The 24,755-nt window shown below is 47.2% G+C and overlaps 1 protein-coding gene across 18 annotated transcripts in view; it reads right to left on the bottom strand.

The window, feature by feature from the left end:
- The window catches only part of BANP (BTG3 associated nuclear protein), a 123,447-nt gene that overhangs the window by 76,983 nt on the left and 21,709 nt on the right, over positions 1 to 24,755 (bottom strand). For 9 of the 18 annotated variants that reach the window (XM_055364481.2, XM_055364482.2, XM_031002802.3 and 6 more), the window contains exons 2-4: positions 22,568 to 22,706; positions 16,614 to 16,705; positions 13,506 to 13,705 (exon numbers count right to left, since the gene is read on the bottom strand). In XM_055364481.2, coding sequence (XP_055220456.1) covers positions 13,506 to 13,705; positions 16,614 to 16,705; positions 22,568 to 22,637 — 362 coding nt within the window. In that variant the 5' untranslated portion in view covers positions 22,638 to 22,706. Of the gene's footprint in view, positions 1 to 13,505; positions 13,706 to 16,613; positions 16,706 to 22,545; positions 22,707 to 24,755 lie in introns of those variants that run through there. The other 9 variants (XM_055364478.2, XM_055364483.2, XM_055364479.2 and 6 more) reach the window with 3 other exon arrangements.

Here is a 24,755-nt window from a genome sequence, read left to right as displayed (position 1 = left end):
AGACAGCCTAGAATGTTCTCATCCACTGTGCGGGGTCAGTTCTGAATTCCACCAGGAAGTGCTAAACTAAAGGTGACTTAAAGTCTGAGGGCTGACTGGTGGGAGCCGGCAGCCACCATGAGACCCAGCCAAGAGTGGGCACTCAGGGACTCACCAGGAAGTAACAGTCCTGATTCTGCTGAGCTCAAGGAGTACTGAGTGCTTCGTGTGCAGGGTCTCACTCCCGGCCATCCTGGCTACTTCACCCACTTTACCACGAAGACACTGATGCTCAGAAAGATCAGGATCTGTCCCACCATTTATTGGTGACAGAACCTGTGTTCAAAACTAAGTATTTCTCATGCTTTTAGTCACTTGCTGGACAAGAACAGCAATGATCCTATTTCAACTACTGCTACAACTCACCCTTTCAGTGTTTGAGTTTTTTAACTGTTTTACTTTGATGGATTTAAAACAAAACCTCTTCAGCCAGGTGTGGTGGCTCACACCTGTAATCCCAACACTTTGGGAGGCTGAGGCAGGCAGATGGCTTGAGCCCAGGAGTTCAAGACCAGCCTGGGCAACACAGTGAGACCCCATTTCTACAAAACATCTTCCACTTTGAAAGCTGTCATGGCAAACATTTTCTACGCTGAGCTTATAAAGTGGCCTTCCATTTCTCTTCTGCTTCAGGGAACCACCTCATCACAGAGCCCTAAGCACCTGCCCTGTGCTCTGGGCAACTGGCATGGCGGCCCCTGTTGCTCGTGGACCACACAAAATGGAGCACATGTGAACAGACATCAACAGGCTTTGTCCAAGTACATGCAAAACCAGCCACCAAGATACGACATAAAATTAAAAATCTTGAGAAATGAAGTATTTAAACTGTTTTCACAGATTTGTGTTTGCCATGTTTTATTACAAAAGGAAATGAAAACTAAGTTATTCTGAAGCAGAGCCTTGAAAACCTATGCAATGGTTCAGTGCAGACAACGACACAGGAGGGAAGGACGGGAGGGCAACGCTGAGGACCAGAGCCCAGCCGGCACCCAGGACGAGGGCCCTGCAACACTCAGAACCAGAGCCCAGCCGGCACTTCAGAGCAGCAGAACATCCGACTCATGCAGCCAGTGAGCAGAACCCGAGAACCCTCGCAGCAGAGGTTAGCATCAGAAGCCATCTCCAACTAAGTGGCACAGGCAGCTGAGACGCCGGGTGGGTCCCGGTCTCAGGCAGTGACTAGGCTCCATGAAAGCTGTCAAATGTGGAAATGACGGGGCGAGAGAGCCACCTGATCTACAGTGGTGACTCCAGACACCGCCGTGGGTGCCTGCTGGACACACACCTCTGCCTGGGCACAAATGATCACAGGACAGAGAACAGACATGACTGTTCTCCGCCTAACCCTCAACTCACATGGAGATGCTGAGAGGACAATGTGAGAAAGCAAGCACCAGCCCTCCAAAGATGAGTTTAAACAACTTTCAAATGCCCCAGGGCCAAACCCGCTAAATGTGCGTCTAACACGTCTGCACTGAACGCTCAGCAAGTGAGAAGCGCACCCTGGGCACCGCAGGAACCCCAGCCTCCAGGGGCTCCCGCTCCAGCTCACGGCATGAACAAGGCCGGGCGCGCTGCTTCCCCTTGGCGCCCCGCCGAGCCCACGATCTTGACCCAGAGCTTGTTCCCTGTGCAGTCAATCACCGACCACTCCCATTCGTGCCGCAGTATCTGGCTGTTTTCTACAGCAGGGAGAGGAGGAACTCCATCAGGATATCTGATGTATATTTGAACAAGTACAAGTTTTTGTCCCCTTCCCACCCAGAGTGCAGCCTCACCACGTGACACTCTGCTGCCAGGTAGGCATCCTTTTTATAATTAAAGTAATTATCATCAAGTGCAGGTTAGAAAAGCTGATACTACTTTTCTAATTTTTATGAATTCTCTCAAGGAAAAGTACTTCAACAGCAGCCAGGTAAAAAGAATTAAGTAATTTTTTCTTTCTGCTTATTAGGAAAAAATGGACAGATTTCTTTTAAACTCCAGTACCTGTTCCCTAAGAACATTTTCTCCCGTGGACATTTGTGCTCCTACATAACACACAAGGACCGGGGCCAAATAAAAGAAGAAACTGGTTTGACGTAACGTACTTACAAAAAGAGGAGCTGCTCAGAGCTTCAGCAGGAGGAAAAGCAGGCCCCCCAAAAACCCCCAGGCCAGGGCAGCCCACAGCCTACTTCCCTGGCCATCAGGGGCTGTCCCGGGAGCCCCCGCACATCCAGACTGCATTTCCCAAGCCCCTTCTGTGCACACACGGCCCTGTGGCCAGACTCCATTGATGGACTCTAACAGGTGAGACGTGTGTCACTTCCAGGACACAGGTTTTAAAAACAGGATGCACCTTTTCACGCCTCTCCCCTTCCCAGACTGAGGACCCCAAGGCCATAGGGTGAGCACATGATAGAAGGCTCAGGCATCAGAGGCACCCAGGGCAGTTGTGGGAGGACCAGAATCGCCCACACTGCACCCTGCACATAAGCAAGATGCACCCTCCCACCATGCTAATCACAAGTCCAGGGGACCCTCTACTGCCATGGCTCATGTCACCTAATCAATACAATCAGCACTCAGACTAATCAAACATTTACTAAAGGTATATTTCTACTGCTTGCAGGTTCAAGGGGCTTTTTATTTTATTTTTATACACGGGGTCTCACTATGCTGCCCAGACTGGTCTCAAATTCCTGGTCTCAGATGATCCTCCCACCTCAGTCTCCCAAGTTGCTGGGATTACAGGCCTAAGCCACTGTACCACGCTAAAGATTAAAAAGTCATAAAAACATGATCTAACAAAAAATACCCAGGGGTAAAAATAAATCGGCATTAAAATTTTCTTCCTAATATCTAATGAAATAAGCAAAACAGAATATAAAACCAACCCTCCAAATAACCACTGCACCAGAGAAACATGACTAACCTAATGTAACAAACTTTAAAACCTCGTTGCTAAAGAAAGAAAGAAGCTTCTAGCTTCTGGCAATTGGCTTTGAGAGGCTCCAGATCTAACTCCTCATGCTGCTCTCCCCGAGGAGCCATGCTTGTGCTCCGACAGAGATCTGTGACTTCCACCCAACAGTCCCAAATCAGAGGGCGAGCAGGTCAAGGACGGGTATGTTTTCTTCCTCTTTCCTAGAAGCTACACAAATGACTACTAGTGAGAGAGGGAAGCAGCGTCAGGACTGACTCCACAGAAGTCAGCACTCTGCAACGGCACAGGATGCGGGGCTCCTAGGCAACATGTTTGGGTGAAAAGCCGCCCAGGGCCCTTCACATGCTCAGAGGACGCAGCGCACCGCCGCGCTCCGCATCCTGGTCTCTAACGCCAGGGCCCTCCAAACACCGCATCCTGGTCTCTAACGCCAGGGCCCTCCAAACACCGCATCCTGGTCTCTAACGCCAGGGCCTTCCAAACACCGCATCCTGGTCTCTAACGCCAGGGCCCTCCAAACACCGCATCCTGGTCTCTAACGTCATCTTTCAATTCACGGAGAAACGGCTCATTCTAGGCTGGGACAAGCACTCACAATGAGCCCGGAGAAGCATTTGGTAGTGCTGTGCAAGTAAAACGTGCTCAGGCCGGGCATGGTGGTTCACATCTGTAATCCCAGCACTTTGGGAGGCCAAGGCAGGCGGATCACCTGAGGTCAGGAGTTCGAGACCAGCCTGGTCAACATGGTGAAACCCCATCTCTAATATAAATACAAAAAATTAGCAGGCGGGTGTGGTGGCACGGCCTGTAATCCCAGCTACTTGGGAGGTTGAGGCAGAAGAATTGCTTGAACCCAGGAGGCGGAGGTTACAGTAAGAGATCGCCCCACTGCACTCCAGCCTGGGCAACAAGAGCAAAACTCTGTCTCAAAAGAAAAAAAGGGGAAAAAAAACCCACTAATGATGAAACACCTACAATGAAGAGGGAATGGAGGGAATGTCAAGGGGCACGGGAGCCAACTGACGAGCTGCCAATGGCCAAAGCTGGAAGGATGTGAGCACCAGAATGAAGCAGAACTAGATTCTAACCCAGAGTGTAAAATACATCTCCATGAGCACACACTGATGGAAACGGATGAGTGAATAAGTGAATAAATGGGAAAGAAGAGACAAGGCTCCCGGGTAGACTGACAACAGTATCTGTGACGCTCCACCCTCGAGGAGGCGGCACACAACTCCCCACTCCTTAACTAGGTGATGGGCATAGCAGCTTCCTTCCCAAGTGCAGGATGAAAGCTGAAAGAGTCACTTGACTGTGGAAAATGCTGAAGAGCCACCTCAGCCAGGTGACCCGCATCAGCATTAAGCACTGAGTCCTGCTGACAGTGCTGGCCTGGACAGGATGCGATGAGAAGGACTTCACCTACGTGTCCTCCCTCCCCAAAACCCGTGACCCCCGTCTAGTCAGGAGACAAATTCCAACAGAGGCACATCCTACAAAACAACCGACCCAATGCTCCTCAAAAAGTCGCCAAAAACAAGGAAGTGTGAGAAACGGTCACGGATCAGAGGAGCCCAGGGAGGCTTGGCAGCGGAGCAACCTGTGGACCCACAGACATGGAAACATACAGTGGGTACCATGAGGAGCAGTGTGCGGACACACTCTAGAATTTAGGGGAAAAGAAAATAATCTTCAGAGACACTAACAACACTAACTCAAGAAATTCTACATTTATTGAAGTTTTTTTTTTTTTTTTTTTTGAGGAGTCTCACTCTGTCTCCCAGGCTGGAATGCAGTGGCGCAATCTCGGCTCACTGCAACCTCCGCCTCCTGGGTTCAAGTGATTCTCCTGCCCCAACCTCCTGAGTAGCTGAGACTACAGGCGCCCGCTACCACACCTGGCTAATTTTTGTATTTTTAGTAGAGACGGGGTTTCGCCTCGTTAGCCAGGCTGGTCTCGAACTCCTGACTTCAGGTGATCCACCGTCCTCAGCCTCCCAAAGTGCTGGGATTATAGGCATGAGCCACCATGCCTGGCAGTTCTATATTTATTAAAATAATTGAATTTATTATTAAAAACCTAGGCTTCACTGGCAAATTCTATCAAATTTTTTAAAAGAAATAAAACTAATCTAACAGAAACATTTTCAGAAAATAGACAATGAGGGGCAGCTTCCCAGCTCCGTTGCTGAGGTCAGCATTATCCTGATAACAAAAAGACATGGCAAAAAAAAGAAAACTGCAGACTAACATGTTGCACAAACACAGACGCAAAAACTCTTCATTAAATATTAGAAAACTGATCAGTATAGCAAAAGCACAATACATGTAGATGAAGTCAGGTTTATGATAATAGAAATGCAAGGTTCGGTTAGCATTCGAAATCGACGTAATTCACTTTAACAAAAGAATCAAGAAGGATCACCATACCATCATCTCGGAAGATACAGAAAAGGCATGTGAAAATCCAATGTCCATTCGTTCATGAGAAAAAACTCCCATGAAACAAAGAATAGAAGGAAACTTCTTCAACCTGATTAAGAGCATCTGGGAAAAATGTACTGGTAACATCAGACTTAATGGTGAAATGCTGGATGCTTTCACTCAAAGATCAGGAATAAGGCAAAAATATTTTTATAAAGAAAATACACTGAAATAAAGATCATGGCCAGCACATTAAAGTAAGAGAAGGTATAGAAATTCCATAGGAAGAAGCAAAATTCTATTTAAAGGTAACATAATTATGCATATTTTAAAAAAATCCTACAGAAAATCTAAAACAAGTTCATTTAGAAATGACACAGGATAAAGGTCAGTAAAGAAAAATCTATTGTACTGCTACATCCTTCCAATGAACAACTGGATACTGAAATTTAAAATACAATACCATTTATGATAGCATCTGTAAGTATGAATATGATAGCATCTGTAAGTATGATGTACTCAGAGATAAATGTAACAAAATATGCACAGAAGCTGAACACTGAAAACTGTATAACATTGCTAAGAGAAATTAAAGACCTCCATAAATGGAGAGACATACCATGTTCATGAATCAGAATACTCAATACTGTTAAGTTGGCACTTCCCCCAAATTGATCTACAGATTCAATACAATGCCAATCAATGAGTTCTGAGTTATTCTAAAACTAGAGAAGTGCTCCAAATTATTAGAATGTGCATAATCATTACAACACTTAAATTTATGTTTCTCATTAGTTTGGTTATTAGATTGTATCTCTAAAGCATATGATTATGTTAATAATTCCCGAAGTTGTATGTATGTAAACTGTATCATACAATTATGTGAATAATTCCCGAAGTTGCAGGTATGTAAACTGTATGTTTTCTTTGGCTAGTACTGAGCCCTAGCATGTAGAGGGTGTCACTATTAGGTCACTTAATGTATGCAGCTGGCTGGGCGCAGTGGCTCACGCCTGTAATCCCAATACTTTGGGAGGCCGAGGCAGGCAGATCATGAGGTCAGGAGATCGAGACCATCCTGGCTAACACGGTGAAACCCCGTATCTACTAAAAATACAAAAAATTAGCCGGGCATGGTGGCGGGCGCCTGTAGTCCCAGCTAGTCGGGAGGCTGAAGCAGGAGAATGGCGTGAACCTGGGAGGCGGAGGTTGCAGTGAGCCGAGATCGCGCCACTGCACTCCAGCCTGGGCGACAGAGCGAGACTCCGTCTCAAAAAACAAAACAAAACAAAAGTATGCAGCTGTGCAAGGTAGTATAGACCACTCAGGAAATCACATGTACACAAAATTAAACGAAAGCAACCAAAATTCAATATTAAATAAGAAAAGAATTAAACAAAACCATCTTAGCTGAGACCAAACCATTTCTTCACAATTCACGCAGCTCTCCCTTGAGTTTGTCAGATTCTAAAGCCTATGAAATGCTATAATTTTGACTGAGAATGTCAATGACCCAAAACTGAAAAAACTGGTTCACCCTGGCCAAGACCTCTTGTGCTCCCGTGCCAGAACAGAGATGCTCAGAACGAGGCCTAGCTCTACATAACACCACAACAAATATTCAATTATCCACGGGTCAACAGTCAGTTCTGAGGAAAAGAAAAATTTCTCCTTCATTGAGTCTTACATGACACATCTCTGGAAGACACACTGTAAAAGAAATCACACTTTTAAAAATTTCCAGAACTAGTCTTATACAGAAGCCTATGGTTTATAATTGTTGTAAAATTGTAGAAACATGCTAGTTCTTTAATTGTTTAATGTTCTTAAAGATAAACATCTATGACTTTAAAAAGCAGATTTTAAAATCTATTTTTAAATTAAAATAAACTAAAATAAAATTAGCTTTTTATTTTTAAAAATAATTTTTCGAGTCAGTCAGTATGTTCAGTTAATGAAAACAAAGCAGAAAATCCGGGGCTGTGAGCTGCTGTCTGAGCTGCCCAGTAGCCAACTCCACAGGTGTGCTGGGCACACAGAGCCCTGTCACCTGCCCTGTGTCCTGGATGTGTGCAGCCACGCGGGCCTGCATCCCCCGTCACCCGCCCTGTGTCCTGTGTCCTGGATGCGCGCAGCCACGCGGGCCTGCATCCCCCGTCACCCACCCTGTGTCCTGGATGCACGCAGCCACGCGGGCCTGCATCCCCCGTCGCCCGCCCTGTGTCCTGTGTCCTGGATATGCGCAGCCACGCGGGCCTGCATCCCCCGTCGCCCGCCCTGTGTCCTGTGTCCTGGATGTGCGCAGCCACGCGGGCCTGCATCCCCCGTCGCCCGCCCTGTGTCCTGTGTCCTGGATGTGCGCAGCCACGCGGGCCTGCATCCCCCGTCGCCCGCCCTGTGTCCTGTGTCCTGGATGCGCGCAGCCACGCGGGCCTGCATCCCCCGTCGCCCGCCCTGTGTCCTGTGTCCTGGATGCGCGCAGCCACGCGGGCCTGCATCCCCCGTCGCCCGCCCTGTGTCGTGTCCTGGATGCGCGCGGCCACGCGGGCCTGCATCCCCCGTCGCCCGCCCTGTGTCGTGTCCTGGATGCGCGCGGCCACGCGGGCCTGCATCCCCCGTCGCCCGCCCTGTGTCGTGTCCTGGATGCGCGCGGCCACGCGGGCCTGCATCCCCCGTCGCCCGCCCTGTGTCGTGTCCTGGATGCGCGCGGCCATGCGGGCCTGCATCCCCCGTCGCCCGCCCTGTGTCGTGTCCTGGATGCGCGCGGCCACGCGGGCCTGCATCCCCCGTCACCCGCCCTGTGCCCTGTGTCCTGGATGTGCACAGCCACGCGGGCCTGCATCCCCTGATGGGCAACACTCCATGCTCTGCTGCATCCTGTTTACACCACTATCTCTGTCCAGCTTCGAAGTACAGACAAAGGATGTTAACATTTACCTATATAAACGTGAGCATGTGCGTGCCCTGGATCCCTGCAGGCCATGTGACATAACGAATGCCCCAACCGAACTGTCCACACTAGCATTCAAAGGACAGGCCCAAACACCTTTAAAGTTAAAACCTCGGGTCACTACACCAAAATTACAATGAAGCAAAATCCAAACTGATGGCGCACCTGCAGGAAGAAAATAAGCCCCTACCTACAAAACTTAAAAGACCCTTTTTCTTGTCCCCAAGTCGATGACGACTGTTGGATGAGGCCCATCCAGGTGACTCGCATTTTTATTACAATGATTCAACTTTAGCTTCAAATAAGAGGGGCTTTCTTTTTCTTTTCTTTGTTCTCGAAGTTATTTAAAGAATCTCATTCAGGTGTAGAACCCAAAAATCTGGATCCAAAATGCCAAGCGAGGCAAGCAGTACTCCACTGCCTTCTTGTGTTCCAGAGAGTGAAAGGAAAGAATAATCAGCTCTCAGCACTGATAGTACAGACCAGTCAGTTTTAATGAGAAAGAACCAACAGGTGGGGTGGATTTCAACACACAGAGAGGGGGCCTTAGTGACGCCCCTGCTGCTGCAAGGCTGTGCCCGCCCTTGAGGGTTGGGCTGGCTCTGAGCAGATGCAGCCGCTCTAAACAGAAGGGCAAGTGATACCGCAGGGGGCAGCTTCTCGCACTCTCTCCGGGGGCCTCGTCACAACTCAGAGCCCCTTAAGGTGTCTGCATCTGTGCTGTAAGATTACACTCGGACTTCCCAGCTAATCCCTCACAGCAAGGAGTGAGCCCTGGGAACCCCGGGCTATTTTAACAGCATATGATTTGGATGTAATACTATCTGTGACTTACATACTTCTAACCTTCATTTAAAATATTTGAGTCCCGGCCGGGGGCGGTGGCTCACACCTGTAATCCCAGCACTTTGGGAGGCCGAGGCGGGTGGATCATGAGGTCAGGAGTTTGAGATCAGACTGACCAACATGGTGAAACCCCATCTCTAATTTAAAAAAAAAAAAAAAAATGAGCCAGGCGTGGTGGCCTGCACCCATAATCCCAGCTACTGAGGAGGCTGAGGAAGGAGAATCACTTGAACCTGGGAGGCAGACGTTGCAGTGAGCCAAGATCATGCCATTGCACTCCAGCCTGGGCAACAGAGCAAGACTCCATCTCAAAATATCTGAGTCCCAAAATAAATAATCCATAGAAGCACCTTATTATTCGGAATGCTAATCAATTTTTAACTTTGGAGACTTTTCCTTTTCAATGTTCCACTGCCCAATTTTAGACAGACAATTCTCATTCATTCATATGTGTTCACAAATTAGTAACTTTCTAATTTAAACATACTTTTTTTCATTGACATACTGGGATTATGTTCTTATCTGTTATTTCTCCCCTACAATTTTCTGTCAACAGCTTTCAACTGTTGGCAATTTTTATTTCTAATTTTCAGGACTTATATGGAAAGATACCAGCCTGTCCAACATGGCAAAACCTCATCTCTATCAAAAACAAAAATTAGCCAAGCATAGTAGCGTGCACCTACAGTTCCAGCTACTTGGGAGGCTGAGGTGGGAGAATCGCTTGAATCCAGGAGGCAGAGGTTGCAGTGAGCCGAGATTGCACCACTGTACTCCAGCCTGCATCACAGAGTGACACTGCCTTTTAAAAAGAACTTACATGGAAAGAAATGTCAGACATAATAACATCCTTTTTTTTTTTTTTTTTTTTTTCTGAGTTAGGGTCTCGCTCAGCCTGGAGTGCAGTGGCAAAGTCACAGCTCACCATAGTCTCACCCTCCCAGGCTCAAGCAATCCTCCCACCTCAGCCTCCTAAGAGATTACAGGCGGGTGCCACTGTGCCCAGCTAATTTTTTTTATTTTTTTGTACAGATGGGGGTCTCACTATGTTGCCCACGCTGGTCTGGAACTCTTGGGTTCATGTGATCCTTCCATCTTGGCCTTCCAAAGTGCTGGAATTGTAGGTGTGAGCCATCGCACCCAGCCTCCTTCTTTAAAAGTCATTCAAATATACCACATTTAAAATTTTACTATGAAAGGAAATCACTCCACTAGGCGTGGTGGCTCACGCCTGTAATCCCAGCACTTTGGGAGGCCGAGGAAGGCAGATCACCTAAGGTTAAGAGTTCAAGACTAGCCTAGCTAATGTGGCAAAACCCTGTCTCTTCTAAAATTACAAAAATTAGCCAGACGGCGTGGTGCATGCCTGTAATCCCAGCTACTTGGGAGAATGAGGCAGGAGAATTGCTTAAGCCTGGGAGGCAGAGGTTGCAGTGAGCCAAGATTGTGCCACTGCAATCCAGCCTGGGTGGCCGAGTGGAGTCTCAAAAAAAAGGAAACCATTCTTACATTTGCTTGTAATTCTGAATAGGATATATTTTAAATAGAATATATTTTTATCCTATTTAAAACTATGAGAAAATATAAGAACGATTCTTCTATTAATCTTAATTTTTACTAATAATGGTTTTATTAGCAATATTAATAATCCCCATGCTGATATACAATAAATATATTCTACAATAGGTTGATTTTGCCTTGCCAATACGGCTCTTTCAAACCGGAAGATCTCACACATCTGGGTTAAATGGATTGTGCATGTGAGTCAGTATTAGGCAACTTTACTCTTATTTCACTGCTTGTTGACAAACAGACACACAACCACCGCAGGTCTGTGAATGATACCATCTGCCCCCAGCAGAGGGAAGCATGGGGGATTTCTGCCACGGCAGGTCTGTGACTAACATCACATGTTTTCATGAGCACAGACACTGTTACCCTCAGAAAACAGGAGGACCCTGGGCCAAAGCAGCCCCAGAGGGGCTCCAGGTCCTCTTCTTCTTATCTTAAACTAGAAGCTCAGATGGGAATGAATGCGTGACTTGGCCAAGGTCACCTCAGTGTCTGTCAGGGCAACTGTGACAGTCAGAGGCCCAAGCTCCGCCCTGTGCAGATGGAATCCAAGCAAGGCACCCTCAAGGCCAACCCACGACAGAAACCACACTCAGCCTTTGGAGTTCTTCACAGAGGAACTTCTCCCCCCATCACACATTGTCAGCGGTGGAATCTAACGACCAATTTTGTCAATGCTTTTCCCAAGTGGTGACAATGACCTGCCCAGCACTGGCACAACGTGACAAGTGACAAGTGACACGTGATGGGCAGCCATCCGCCAGCACGCAAGGCTCCGGGGACAGGAGAGGTTCGTTCATCCTTGTGTTTATTCCTTAGAACAGTGGTTCTCAATGCAGGTGCCCAGGGGTGCTTTGAGATCCCGTGGGACATCTTTGGCGGTCAAGATTCAGAGAGCACTGGAATTTGGCAGGCAGAGGTAAGGGAGGTTGAGACGTCCTTCAATGAGCGAGACAGTCTCACCCAACAAAAACTCTCCACACACAAAACTTACAATGAACCAGAACTTCATGAGTGGAAAACATGCTTCTAACTCTCTGAGCTCAGAATCTCACTCTATTCAACATTTACACACAAAACATTTTTGCACGGTCTTACTATGACTTGAATTTTCCATGAATTCAACTATTACAAGTCTAGAAAAAATTATACTTTGCTTTATGTGAAAGTTCATTAGGAACTGCTCACCATTCTGTAATATTCCATCACCAGCTGGGGGCTGAACTCCCAGTGTCACACCTGGGTCCATCTGCAAGGACCGCCCCCCAGTCACCAGGACACAACACACCAGGTGGGACGTCCGGCTTTTTCACGGCCAACCATCATCATGTTGAAATGTGTTGTCTTATTACACAATACTATCACATTCATTCTCTATAGCTAGGGCAGTCTAATAACTATAAGATATAAATTACATTTTCTTTTTTTTTTTTTGAAACATAAATTATATTTTCTAAGAACTGCATTTTAGGGTAAGAGGACATTACCCCAAAAAACTATCCTTAAAAAAAAGGCATTGGGTCCAACAGCTTTGCACACCTGACCTGGGAGCCCAACAGTGTCCCTGCACAGAGGACACGGTAAACAAACTCCTGCTGGGGGGAAACACGTGACAGCATTTGTGCAGGGCGAAGGCCCCATCTCAGAGTAACACGTGAACGATCCCCAGCTCCCACCTGCGAACTGAGATGCCAACTCCACCACCAGCAGCGGAGCTCGGAAGACGGCCAGGTAGCATTTCCAAAACCCCCGGCACGCCCGAGAGTTCAAAGAGGCACCAATGCTTCGGCCAGCACAGCAGCCATCATGCGGAGCTGCCGCCAGACTTCCCACACTCCCTGGCGAGGTCCACAAAGCACCTAACCCAGCGCCAGCCACCAGCACACACGGGCAGCAAGGTCACAACAGTCCTTCCAGGCTTGTTGCGGCTCCCATTCCTCGGCGTCCACATGTCCTCCCCGGCCCCCCCGCTGCCGTCCCACCATTCTCTCTCCTCCCAGACACACCGGGCAGAAGGCTACAGCCAGGCCAGGGAAGCTGAAGTGAGTAGCGCTCAGTCAAAAGGCCCGTCGTCAAGCACAAAGCCGTGCCGTGTCGACTGCCTCAAGCACGACTTCTTTCTGGCCAGGTGTAGGGAAGGCTACCGACACCAGAGCCTGCGCTTCAGCACGAGCTGTCAGCTGGAATATCTGACAGGAAGCCTCGGATGAGAGGACACCAAGCAGGTCCGAGACTTTCTAAGACATCATAAAGGTTCTACTCAAACAGTTCGCAAACTACCACACAGCTTTCTAAGATTAGACTCATTAGACTCTACTTTTTAAAAATAAGCAAAATAAAAACTGCAGATCTGAATGAAAAGTTTGATATATTCATGTGAAATGTATAAACACCACATACGAAGAAAAACATATGTAAAGACTAGCCAGGTAGAGTAGGAAAAAGGAAAGAAGCACATGTACATCTTCTAAGATCTGGTGAGTTAGTTCCAAAGAAAAGGTGCATGGGTCGGCTTTATGTGGAAAGGAAACGTGAGGATGACTTCAGGTCATCCTGGCAGGATGCCATGTGTTCGGTTTCGGTCTAACTAAAAGTCAGCTTTAGTTAGAAACTACTGAGACTGCTGAGGCAGACACCGCGCATCTCCAGCAAACTGAGCCACTAAGCTGCAGGCCTGGGCGAGGAGGTGACGCGCTTCTCCCCAAGTGACCTGAAGGCCCCGGCACCCTGGTCTGTTCTTACCATCGCACTTTGTTGCACGTCTGGGTTGCCCCGAGAGGGGAGCCGGCCACCATGGGAACCTGGATGGGGCTGTGCTGCTTGTTCGTGACCAGATCCAGCTTTTCTTCTAAGGATTTACAAGTAGCCTCCAGGGCTTGCAATTTGGCTTCAATGCTATCCAACCGCAAGCAGATTGTCTGGTTGATGGAATACAGGAATGACTGGAAGTGAAAAAAGACCGGCTTTAGGAAGGGTCTCCTGAACTGTAAGAAGACAACCCCAAGAAACACCAAACAGCTATTTCCTGATCTCAACTCTATCTATTCAGACAGAACAATCCCCACACTGGAACTAGCTCGTAAGCTATGAGCCAGAAACATGTGAGTAACAAGTCCACATTTTACACACGAGTCACATGTCCTGTTTCAAATGTGATGATTTAGTCATGGTTTCACTTCTACGTGCAGTTGCAATTCTTGGTTAAGCCCATTTAATTTTAAAAATGTACTTTAATATGTTATTATTAATCAGTAAATTTACACATAAAACTAGTCAAATCTTCTCAACAATAAAAACAGATTACACCTAACATCAAAACAGCATAAAAGCCACAGGCCATGCACATTCACCTCACACCCTGCTGCCTAGTCGGAAAAGGTGATTGGATCCCCTGTGGCCCTGACTTGGGATTTGGTCCTGAGGCTCCCGTGGGGCTCTTGAGTGGCAAGCTTGCCACCTAGTGGTTGGCAAAGCCGGGCTCCACGTCTGACCTTTCCGGCTGAGTCTCCTCCGGATTCCTAACTCCAAGTAACCACAGTGAGCAGTGACGTGCCGGACTCCAAACCCAAGAAACAGAGAAACACACAAACCAGAAAGGGAAGAACTTCATCTCCCCAGCTGCCGTCCCAGCCAGGAGCCACCATGAGCACACGTGGAAACGTGTTAATCACACAGGAATTGCACTGTGCAAAAGAGACACCCTCCACCAGGTCTCACCAGCAGACAGAAGGACACTCCTTCAGGTCTAGGGAGGGACAGGTTGGGGGAGCGCCCAGCAGCCCTGCTTAGTACTCAGGAAGGCTGGCACCTGCCTTAAGAATCAACAGCTGAAAACAGCACAGAATTTGTGCTTCGTCTTTTCTCTCTCCTTTCCTGCCCATGACCTAAAGAGTGTGGGGTCCAAAGTGCACACATCAGAAGGAAGGGAGGTGGGCTCGGGACAACAGGGCGGCACTGACGCAGCCACTGAGAGCTGGCCGTGGAGCTCGCGGCACAGGGGAGCGGGAGGCCGGCCCACATCGCAGCTGGAACGGCTTTCCCACTAACTGCAGCTGACCTACAACACTGCTTATGCCCACTCTCCTTTCTGATCTCAGGGGAATCTGCAGAATATCAAAACTGCAGTGATATCACACATCATGTAGCTGGCATGGAAACCTGGTGTACACAGTGGCAGGGACAGCGCTGCAGGAGGGAAAACCCACATATTGCCCAACAACTCGCCTTTTCTCAGGTCACCACCTCTCCTGGCAAGATTCACCACTGGGCGCTGATATAGACAGGAGCTAAAGAAACCAACTGAAACTCACCCTCCCTGACTGACTACTCTCTGTTGAAGGCGCGTGTGAGAGAGGGAAGGAGCCACGGCGTCAGGTGGACTCAAGCCCACGTGATGACACTCAATCAGCTTACCTACAAAGGAGGCACGGTCCCTGGAATGACAAACATGCATCGTCTTGAAAAGCAACAATAGGTGGCTGAACCCCTGAATGGCCACTGATAACCCCGCTATTTTCAACAACCGGAAAACATCAAATGTTTGGCTCTCAAATTCTTTAAACAGTACACCCATGTTATTTTAATTCTGAATTACAAATGATTCTGCCTGGGGTTTTGGGAAAAATCACTCTTATATACCAATAAAACAACCTAGAGCCACGCACACGACTCTACGCAAGTCACATTCAACCGGGGGCCCACCCTCTTCTCAACAGTGGGACAAGGACAAAGGCAGGGCCACTCCCATGCCCACTTTATACATTTCTGTGCTATGTGCAACAGAAGTGTGTTCTGTGATAAAATCACAGCTGCGTTTTATTTAGGGAATGATAACGCAGCGTTTACTAACAGAGCCACATCCTATCCATTGGTTGGAAACAGGCATTTTACAGTCAATTTATTTGTAAGTTTTTCATACACATTTACACTGCTTCTCCTTGTTAACAAAACAAATTAAATATTACCAAATAGACACCCTGTGTAAGTAGAGGAATTATATGAAAAGTGACTTTGGTTTTGTGCTGCTCTCATAACCTTCTCACATGTGCCGATATTTACCTCGGTGACTCTGCACACACTGGAACCAACCAAGCAAATTCAAAGATCCAAAAATAATTAACTGAATGAGCAATTCCCAAGAACCCCATCTAGTAAACTTTAGAATCTAAGTGACTTAAATGGCAGACACAGAAGCCATTCATCACTGGTAGAAAGTTCATTTTCCTTCCATCCAAAATGGGCCTGCAGGTGTGTGGGAAGATGCCTCCTTCAGCAGCATCTCAAGGTAAACAATTCTTACGCTTTGTGCTTGCTCTTCAAGAGAAAAAATGGCTCACACTCTTCTGTAGCGGGCTGCCTGGTGATATAGCCACACCCTAAAGTGATATATCCACATCCTAACCGCCAGAACCTACCCATGTGGTCTCTTTGGAAACTGTGCAGATGTAATTTAGAAACTCTTGGGGTCTGTGTAGATGTAATTTAGTCAATGAGATCAACCTGGATTAGGGTGGGCCTTAAATCCAATGACAAGTCCTTACTAGAGGAGAGAAGGGGAAACAGTCACAGACACACAGAGGCGGCAGCAACATGAAGAGGAAGGCAGAGCTGGAAGGAGCCCCACAAGCTGAGGCAGGGCCGGAGGCACTAGAAGCTGGAAGAGGCAGGAAGGATCCACCTTCTAGAACCTTTGGAGGGCGCGAGACCCTGCCTGCATCTTGGTTTTGGATCTCTGGCCTCCACAGCTGAGAGGCTACATTTTGAAGCCATCCCATTGATGGTGATTTGTTATAGCAGCCCTTGAAATCTGCAATGCAGTACACATCACAGAACACTGAGTCAGATTTTTACCTTTATAGATGGATCCTGGCAATTGATTTCTAGTCGCTGGCGTTTCAAAGCAGGTTCGTCTTCATCTGTCACTACATGATTCTCCAAAACAACTGAAATCAGTGACAGAGAAAAAAAATGTTTAACATGAAAAGTTTTACAGAATTATTTTAACATTAAGATAGTAAACAGTGCTGACACCTTAAGGCTGAATGAGAAACAGCAGAACCTATTTCATATTTGACCTTTTTAAACTTACTCTCAGTCAGGCAGAAAAATAGGATAACTCCTTAATCCCAAGAAAAGCCCAGACACTGGGTAATTAATGTGCCACTGAGTCAATCCTAACTCCAAACCTGCAAGCTTCTGACTTCTGACTCAATGCTCTGTGGGGCTGCCCTGTTTGGTTTGAGAAAACCCATGATAAAACCCAATCAATAATAATGATTTCTTCCCAACTTTAAAATAAAGTTTTATCTGTTGGTCACCTCATTCCAAAATCAAAGCCACTCTATCTGCAGGTCCAGAACTAAAAGGGGAAAAACTACACTGAGTATCACATTGTCATAGGTGCTGACAATCAAAACAGTGTCAACCTTAACACACTAAGTGACAGTACCCCGACCCTCCCAGGCACAGCTGAGACCAGCTGCCCCCAGCACACAGCAAGCGTCAGGTGATCATCACGGCTTCCCACAGGATAAGCGACTCAGCCCCAGCTCAGGGCGGCCACAGTGTGGTCCCAACCTCCTTCCTTTTGTCTAAAACTGACTACAAAAACAATGTCAAAGATAACCTCAAAATCAAAGACCAAAATCGGCCACAATTGCCTCATCTCTGCAAATCACATTTCTATCTGTCTGTGACCCTTCTAGTCCTTTTCCTTAGACCTAGTCAATTTTTAAAAATTTACACATTTGCAGTTATAGATAGAAGTTCAAGGTCAACAGTTCTTGTTAAAGATTGTACATTGTGCCATGAGTGTTTTTTCTTCTCATTTCCTTGCCTGAAATGACAGTGTGAACTGTCTAGTGCACTCCTACCACGCTCTACTCTACATGCTCACACACTGAGATAAACAAGCGGCGTACATGTGGGAGGTGCGAGACCATCTGCCTCATCAACAGGTTTGTCTGCAGCCTTCCTCTTCACTGAGCACCAAATATGGACTCTGGGTTAATATTAATCATTTTGTTTGGTTTTTGTTTTTGTTTTTTAAGAGATGAGGTCTTGCTATGTCACCCAGGCTGGACTCAAACTCCTGTACTCAAGGGACCCCCCACCTCAGCCCAAGTAGCTGGGACTATCCAGGTTAATAGCTTTAAGTTTTTAACAGTAATACCAGTGTGTGACTATTTACAAAAATGAATGCCAGTATATAAGAATAGATATTATATACATGCATACATATGAGCATGCTTACTGTAACACTTCTGATAGAAAAAAAAAATCAGAAATCTGAATGCTGGCCACTGGGAATGCCCTTCAGCACATGCACACCTTGGCACACCATCTGCTTTCAAGGGCACCAACACCACAGCCAAGCAGGATGACCTCACTGTGGCCAGATGACACCTGCCCCGCTCTGCTGGTGCTGTGCCCCAGCCCTTCCCATACTGCCAACCCTCCAGCCACCTCCACCAGGGAAATCTAACCACCTTCTGTCCAGCCCCACTCAAATGCCACCTAGTTCGGGAAGCCGTTCCTGGAAGGGCCTCAGCTCACACCTGTTTATACTGTGACACCAACAAGGTCACAGCACCCACCCCACAGCACACCACCCTCCCAGCACATTACACACAAGGCTGCCCACCGATGTGGGTGAAGCACTCCTGGCTGGCACTCAGATTCTCCAGGTGCTAGAGGAAAGCCAAGTGCACAGGCCTCTCTGGTCCCTGCCTCCACCTCCACCAAAGCAACTCCCCTCAGACGTGTTACATAGCTTGACATTGCGAAGAAGATCTTCACAGGAAAACAGAGTGTCCACGCCTTTAAGCCTGTACACACTAGATGATTCCTCTCAAAACTCTGAAACTTAAAGATGCTGAATCGTCCTGCAGCTCTAACAGGAACGTCTCACAGGTCCTAGGCAAAAGCAGTCAAATCCCATGTACCTGGTGGGAAATCATCCAAAGCCAAGGACCACTGTCGGCCGATTTTGGTCTTTGATTTTGAGGTTATCTTTGACATTGTTTTTGTAGTCAGTTTTAGACAAAAGGAAGGAGGTTGGGACCACACTGTGGCCGCCCTGAGCTGGGGCCGAGTCGCTTATCCTGTGGGAAGCCGTGACGATCTCCTGACGCTTGCTGTGTGCTGGGGGCAGCTGGTCTCAGCTGTGCCTGGGAGGGTCGGGGTTCTGTCACTTAGTGTGTTAAGGGTGAGACTGTTTTGATTGTCAGCACCTATGACACACTGGTCACACACTGGTATTACTGTTAAAAACTTTAAGCTATTAGCCTCGATAGTCCCAGCTACTCAGGGGCTGAGGTGCGGGTGTCCCGTGAGTACAGCACACGGCTCTGCCTTCGGCCTCATGACTCCTCACGGGCAGGGAGCGCATCAACCATCTCCACCTAAGCCTTTGCAGATGAATTCTCACTTAATGAAACTTTTAAAACTCCATGCCTACAAGTGCCTGTGGTTAGTCAAAGGTTCTCAGGACCTCAGTCAAAGGCTCTTTACTCTCACTGGAAACTGGTCATCACACAAGGCCTGGAAGAACAGAGACAGACCCTCATACTCATTACTCTAACCTTTTAGTTTGCTGAGAAGAAAACAAGTCCAGGAAGGTTACAGGACTTCTCTGGGGTCACAGAGCTAGTTTCGTCATAACGGCAGAAGAGAGGCGTGCAGTAACTCCAGTAATGACTCCACAGGTAGTGGGACAGCAAGTGACATTTATTTCCTTCTTTGTAATTTGCTGCTTTTTGTATGTGTTGCTTTTTATAATTCTGTATGCATTACTTTTAGAATTAGACAAAAGAACTCCTTCTTCATTTTAAAGATATCACAATCAGGCTGGGTGCAGTGGCTCACGCCTATAATCCCAGCACTTTGGGAGGCCGAGGTGAGTGGATCACCTGAGGTCAGGAGTTTGAGACCAGCCTGGCCAACATGGTGAAACCCCCGTCTCTAATGAAAATACAAAAATTAGCCGGGCGTGGTGGCGGGCACATGTAATCCCAGCTACTTGGGAGGCTGAGGCAGGAGAATCGCTTGAATCCAGGAGACAAAGGTTGCAGTGAGCCGAGATCACGCCACTGCACTCCAGCCTGGCAACAGAGCAAACCTCTGTCTTAAATAAATAAATAAAGATATCACAATCAATCAACTGCAGTGACAGGCCTGATGCAAGTCACAATTTTTGCACTCAGACAGGTAGAGTAAGCGCAAGCCGTAGTCAGTACACGCCAAGTCAGATGATCCTAGAAGTCTTTCTTTTAAATAAAAATAAGGAAAAATGGGAAAGACATACACGTCAACAATTTAAAAGCTGCTACAACCAGTAGAAATATGGGAAATTTTTATTTCTTCTACTTTCCTGACTATCCTGTTAAACTTTATTAGATGCATACCTTCGAGACAAGGAAAGTACTTTAAACCCACTATGAATGCAAATGTGTTTGACACATCAAGGTACCTGCAGCTGCGCACACCTTCTCCTGGGTCAGAGACTGCAGGCTTTGTACTGGGGCAGGCCTCGGAGCTCTGTGCACAGTAGGTTTTTTTTTTTTTTTTTGAGACAAAGTCTCGCTCTGTCGCCCAGGCTGGAGTGCAGTGGCGCGATCTCAGCTCACTGCAAGCTCCGCCTCCCGGGTTCACGCCATTCTCCTGCCTCAGCCTCCTGAGCAGCTGGGACTACAGGTGCCCGCCACCATGCCCAGCTAATTTTTTGTATTTTTTTGTATTTTTAGTAGAGACTTCACCGTGTTTTCCAGGATGGTCTCGATCTCCTGACATCGTGATCCACCCGCCTCAGCATCCCAAGGTGCTGGGATTACAGGCATGAGCCATCATGCCTGGCTGACACAGTAGGCTTTTAACAAATACTCAAGAAATCGCAGTTCTTAGGCATTTAAGGAACAGAGTTGGAACAAAATCAAGATTCAAAATTATTTCTCTAAGCCTTCTTTGGGCCACAGTCTACAAAGAGAGATTTACTGGGGAAGTAGGCTGTCAGAACTTTAATGGTTATGAAATCACCGAAAATGATGTAACTGGAACACTTTCATTTTACAAGATTACAGTGTTATGTTTTCTAAAGAAACTGTCATTTGCCTTCTGAACTAGAAACAGGGATTTGTAAAATAATGTGCAGTGATGGTGTGGAAAACTAACCAGCAGCACTCCTGAAACGCTGCCTTCGTGTTCCCCTGGGACTGCTCACCTCACCCCAAAACTATTTCTACTGCCTTCCCCCCCCTTCCATGCTACAACTAGTCTCCAAAGGTAGTTTTATCTACTAACAAAGCAAACAGATCATATGAACGGACATCAGACTTTCTTAGGAGATTTCTGAAAATTCTCTCTTCTGGGGGAATAAATTGTGAGCATTTCAATTCAAACATTCCTGAAAGAATAACCAGGCAACTGAAACACTCAGTGACTTAACTGTGGTGGGCTGGTCACTTCAAACTTAACAGAACAATAAAACATATACTACTTTATGGCCAAAAAAAAAAACCTTTTTAAAACAATAAGTGTGGACAAAGTGTTATCACAGATGAAGAGATGAAGTTCCTGAAATTTAGGGTTTCATTTCTCAAGGGTCTCCTTTAAACAAACAAACAGTTATGATTTCAAAGTAGACATGTGCGTTTAACACCATTTTTAAAAGATACCAGCCTTAGCAAAGGTGTAGAAAAAACTTGATCTCAAGCACTGTCCATGGAAGAATTAGTAAAACATTTCTAGAAAACCTGTCACCGTCTTAAAAAAATTTAAACACATGTAGCAATTCTACTTCTAGGAACTTATCTATTTGCCAAGATATATATGCAAGGATCTTCCCTATAGGGTTGTGTATAAAGGAAAAATCAGACAGACTATGCCAGGAGCCCTCTGAAAGAGAAGAGTCAACTGTGGAGGGGGCACCTGTGAATGAATCCTGCAGAGCTGCTAACAGAGCAGACTTACACATACAAGATGGTAAGATTCCATGACACCACACACAGGGGATCACACACACAACATGGTAAGGTTCCATGACACCACACACAGGGGATTACACACACAACATGGTAAGGTTCCAGGACGCCGCACACAGGGGATTATACACACCACATGGTAAGGTTCCATGACGCCACGCACAGGGGATTATACACACCACATGGTAAGGTTCCATGACGCCACGCACAGGGGATTATACACACCACATGGTAAGGTTCCATGACGCCGCACACAGGGGATTACACACACAACATGGTAAGGATCCTGGACGCCGCACACAGGGGATTACACACACAACATGGTAAGGTTCCATGACGCCGCACACAGGGGATTACACACACAACATGGTAAGGATCCTGGACGCTGCACACAGGGGATTACACACACAACATGGCAAGGTTCCATGACGCCGCACACAGGGGATTACACACACAACATGGTAAGGTTCCATGACGCCGCACACAGGGGATTACACACACAACATGGTAAAGATCCACGACGCCGCACACAGGGACGCGGCAGGGGAGAGAGTGTAGAACACACGCACACCCCCAAGGAGTGGGAGCAGGGATGGCCCTCGAGACAAAGTGTCACAGGGGCCCCCTCCAGAAGGGACGTGGGGCTGAGGCTGCAGGGGCGAGGGAAGGGAGGGGCCAACAGTGTTCACATCTCTAGGATTCAAACTTTTCATAAGCAGCATGCATTACTTTTTCTTCTACTTAAAGGAAAGAAAATAACTGGAGCAGCTTTCGGTTTTTAAAGAATAAAGAGAATAATATTTCACCTACTGTCCCACAGCTCTGTACCTGGGTGGTCAGGGCTCAGGTCTTCCACTGCAATCTGAACCACATCCGCCAGGTCGTGTTCCGACATCATCCAGAGCACAGGAGAGTGGCCGGTCAACACGAAAGAGTTCAACTCACAGTGGGGCTGGCTTTTGGTCACCTACCAAACAGAAGCAAAGGAGGAGAAGAGGACATTAACCATCGCTACACGTGAAATTATGAAAACCACGAGCCGAGCACGTGTATGCAAGAGGCCGCGAACGTCTGTGGAGTTTTACATGCAGGGTTCTTCCTGCCTCAAACCCCCAAAAGGTTAGTTTCTTTGAAAATAAACAAATAGTTGAAAACGCCACCCGCTGCCTCTTTCCTTAACCACTGGATGAGCCACCCAGGGCCTCTCCGTTTCCACTGCCTTCCTCATGCCCTTCCAAAGCCACCTTCCCAACACTGGCTTGGAAACGTCCTCTCCCTCAGCCCAAGTCTCCAGTGGGGCCTGACTGCCTACAGCAAACGCCCTGTCGCTTCCTGCTCCCGAGGGGCCTCAGCCCTGCTACACTCACCACACCCCAGAAAGAAGCATCCCTTCCCACCCATACCACTGGTCTCCGTGGTGATACGCCATCTCTCCTCCCAAGTCTCTCCCAGCTGCACGCTTCCATCTAGACTACAACCCATACTCCGTTTCTGCTACCCCACAGGCCCGGCGGAGTGGCAGCACCTCTGTTCTGCTTTCTTTCTGCTCTCAGGTTCTGTCCTGAGCCCGAGCGGCATCCTGCCACCATGATCAAGGAGGAACCATCTGTCCTGTCCACAACTGTGCTGTCCAGGGCGGGGCTGTCCCCGAGCCTCGCACAGTGTCTGAAACACAGTCAGGAGCTTTCCTCCAGCTCCTGTGACACTCTGATTGGGCTTCAAGAGAACTTATTTTCCAAAGTAAAAATAAGGCTGCATCATTCAAACTATGGTCTATGGACACACAGATCCAAATATAGTACTGCAAAATAGGATGCCGTAGAAATGAGGAATGAATGTGACCATCATGTTTTTATCAGATTATACTTTATATTTTAATTATTGACACATAAATGGTATAAAGTAAACTGTCTTCCCTGAACTACACTACACACTTCCTGAGGGCAGAAGCCCTGTGCCCAGCTCTGTACAGCACAGCTCCTTTCATCAGGAAGAGTCCGCTCACTGTCCCTAACCACAACCCCCATCGCAGAAGGAAAAGTAAGGTTTTCAGCTCACATGGTTTCAACTCTTGAGTCTATTCACAACTTCTGTTCGTGGATAAGTCCCAACAGGAATGAAATTACATAAGCAGGCCTCACCCGTGTCCTTCAATCCAATAAATAATGCAGTTCCTCCTCTCCTTTGTCTAGATTTAAATTTTACATAGCTTAAATGGTAACTCTAAAATTTTTTTCTTTTTTCTTTTTTTTTTTTTTTTTTGAGATGGAGTTTTGCTCTTGTTGCCCAGGCTGGAATGCAATGGTGCAATCTCGGCTTACCTCAACCTCCACCTCCTGGGTTCAAGCAATTTTCCTGCCTCAGCTTCCTGAGTAGCTGGGATTACAGGCATGCGCCACCACACCCAGCTAATTTTCTATTTTCAGTAGAGACGCGGTTTCTCCATGTTGGTCAGGTTGGTCTTGAACTCCCGACCTCAGGTGATCTGCCTGCCTCGGCCTCCCAAGGTGCTGGGATTACAGGCATGAGCCACCGCGCCCGGCCTCAGCTCTAGAATTTCTTGGGGATAACAATTTGTGGAAGAAGGAGCCAAGTGCTTTCTTAAATCTTCCTTTATAGAGTAAAGGCAATATTTTTCATAAATGTGATCAAATATACGATCAATAAAATAGCAAAGGTGTTTTTATTCTCACATTATAACTTTACACAAGATTAGATGAACTGAGGAAACATCAATTAACTGTCCTTAACAAAAAAAAAGAGCTGATGACAAGTAACTGGAGGGGGAGACACAAAGCCTCAGAGGCACGAGCGCTGAACCTCTAAAAAGTCCAGCTGGGAAAGACAGAATGAGACAGATGTTTAATCTCCCTAAATCCTCCCATACATACACACAAAGCTCCAAGGATAGCAAAACCAAAATCCAAGTCAACACCGACAACAGAACGAGGTGACAGCATATTCCTCAAGAACCCCAAACACAAGCAAATGGGGACACTGGAAGCCACAAAGTCAG

The sequence above is a fragment of the Gorilla gorilla genome, chromosome 18 (genome assembly GCF_029281585.2).
Source record: "Gorilla gorilla gorilla isolate KB3781 chromosome 18, NHGRI_mGorGor1-v2.1_pri, whole genome shotgun sequence".
Taxonomy (NCBI): domain Eukaryota; kingdom Metazoa; phylum Chordata; class Mammalia; order Primates; family Hominidae; genus Gorilla; species Gorilla gorilla.
This window is presented reverse-complemented; position numbering and strand designations above follow the sequence as displayed.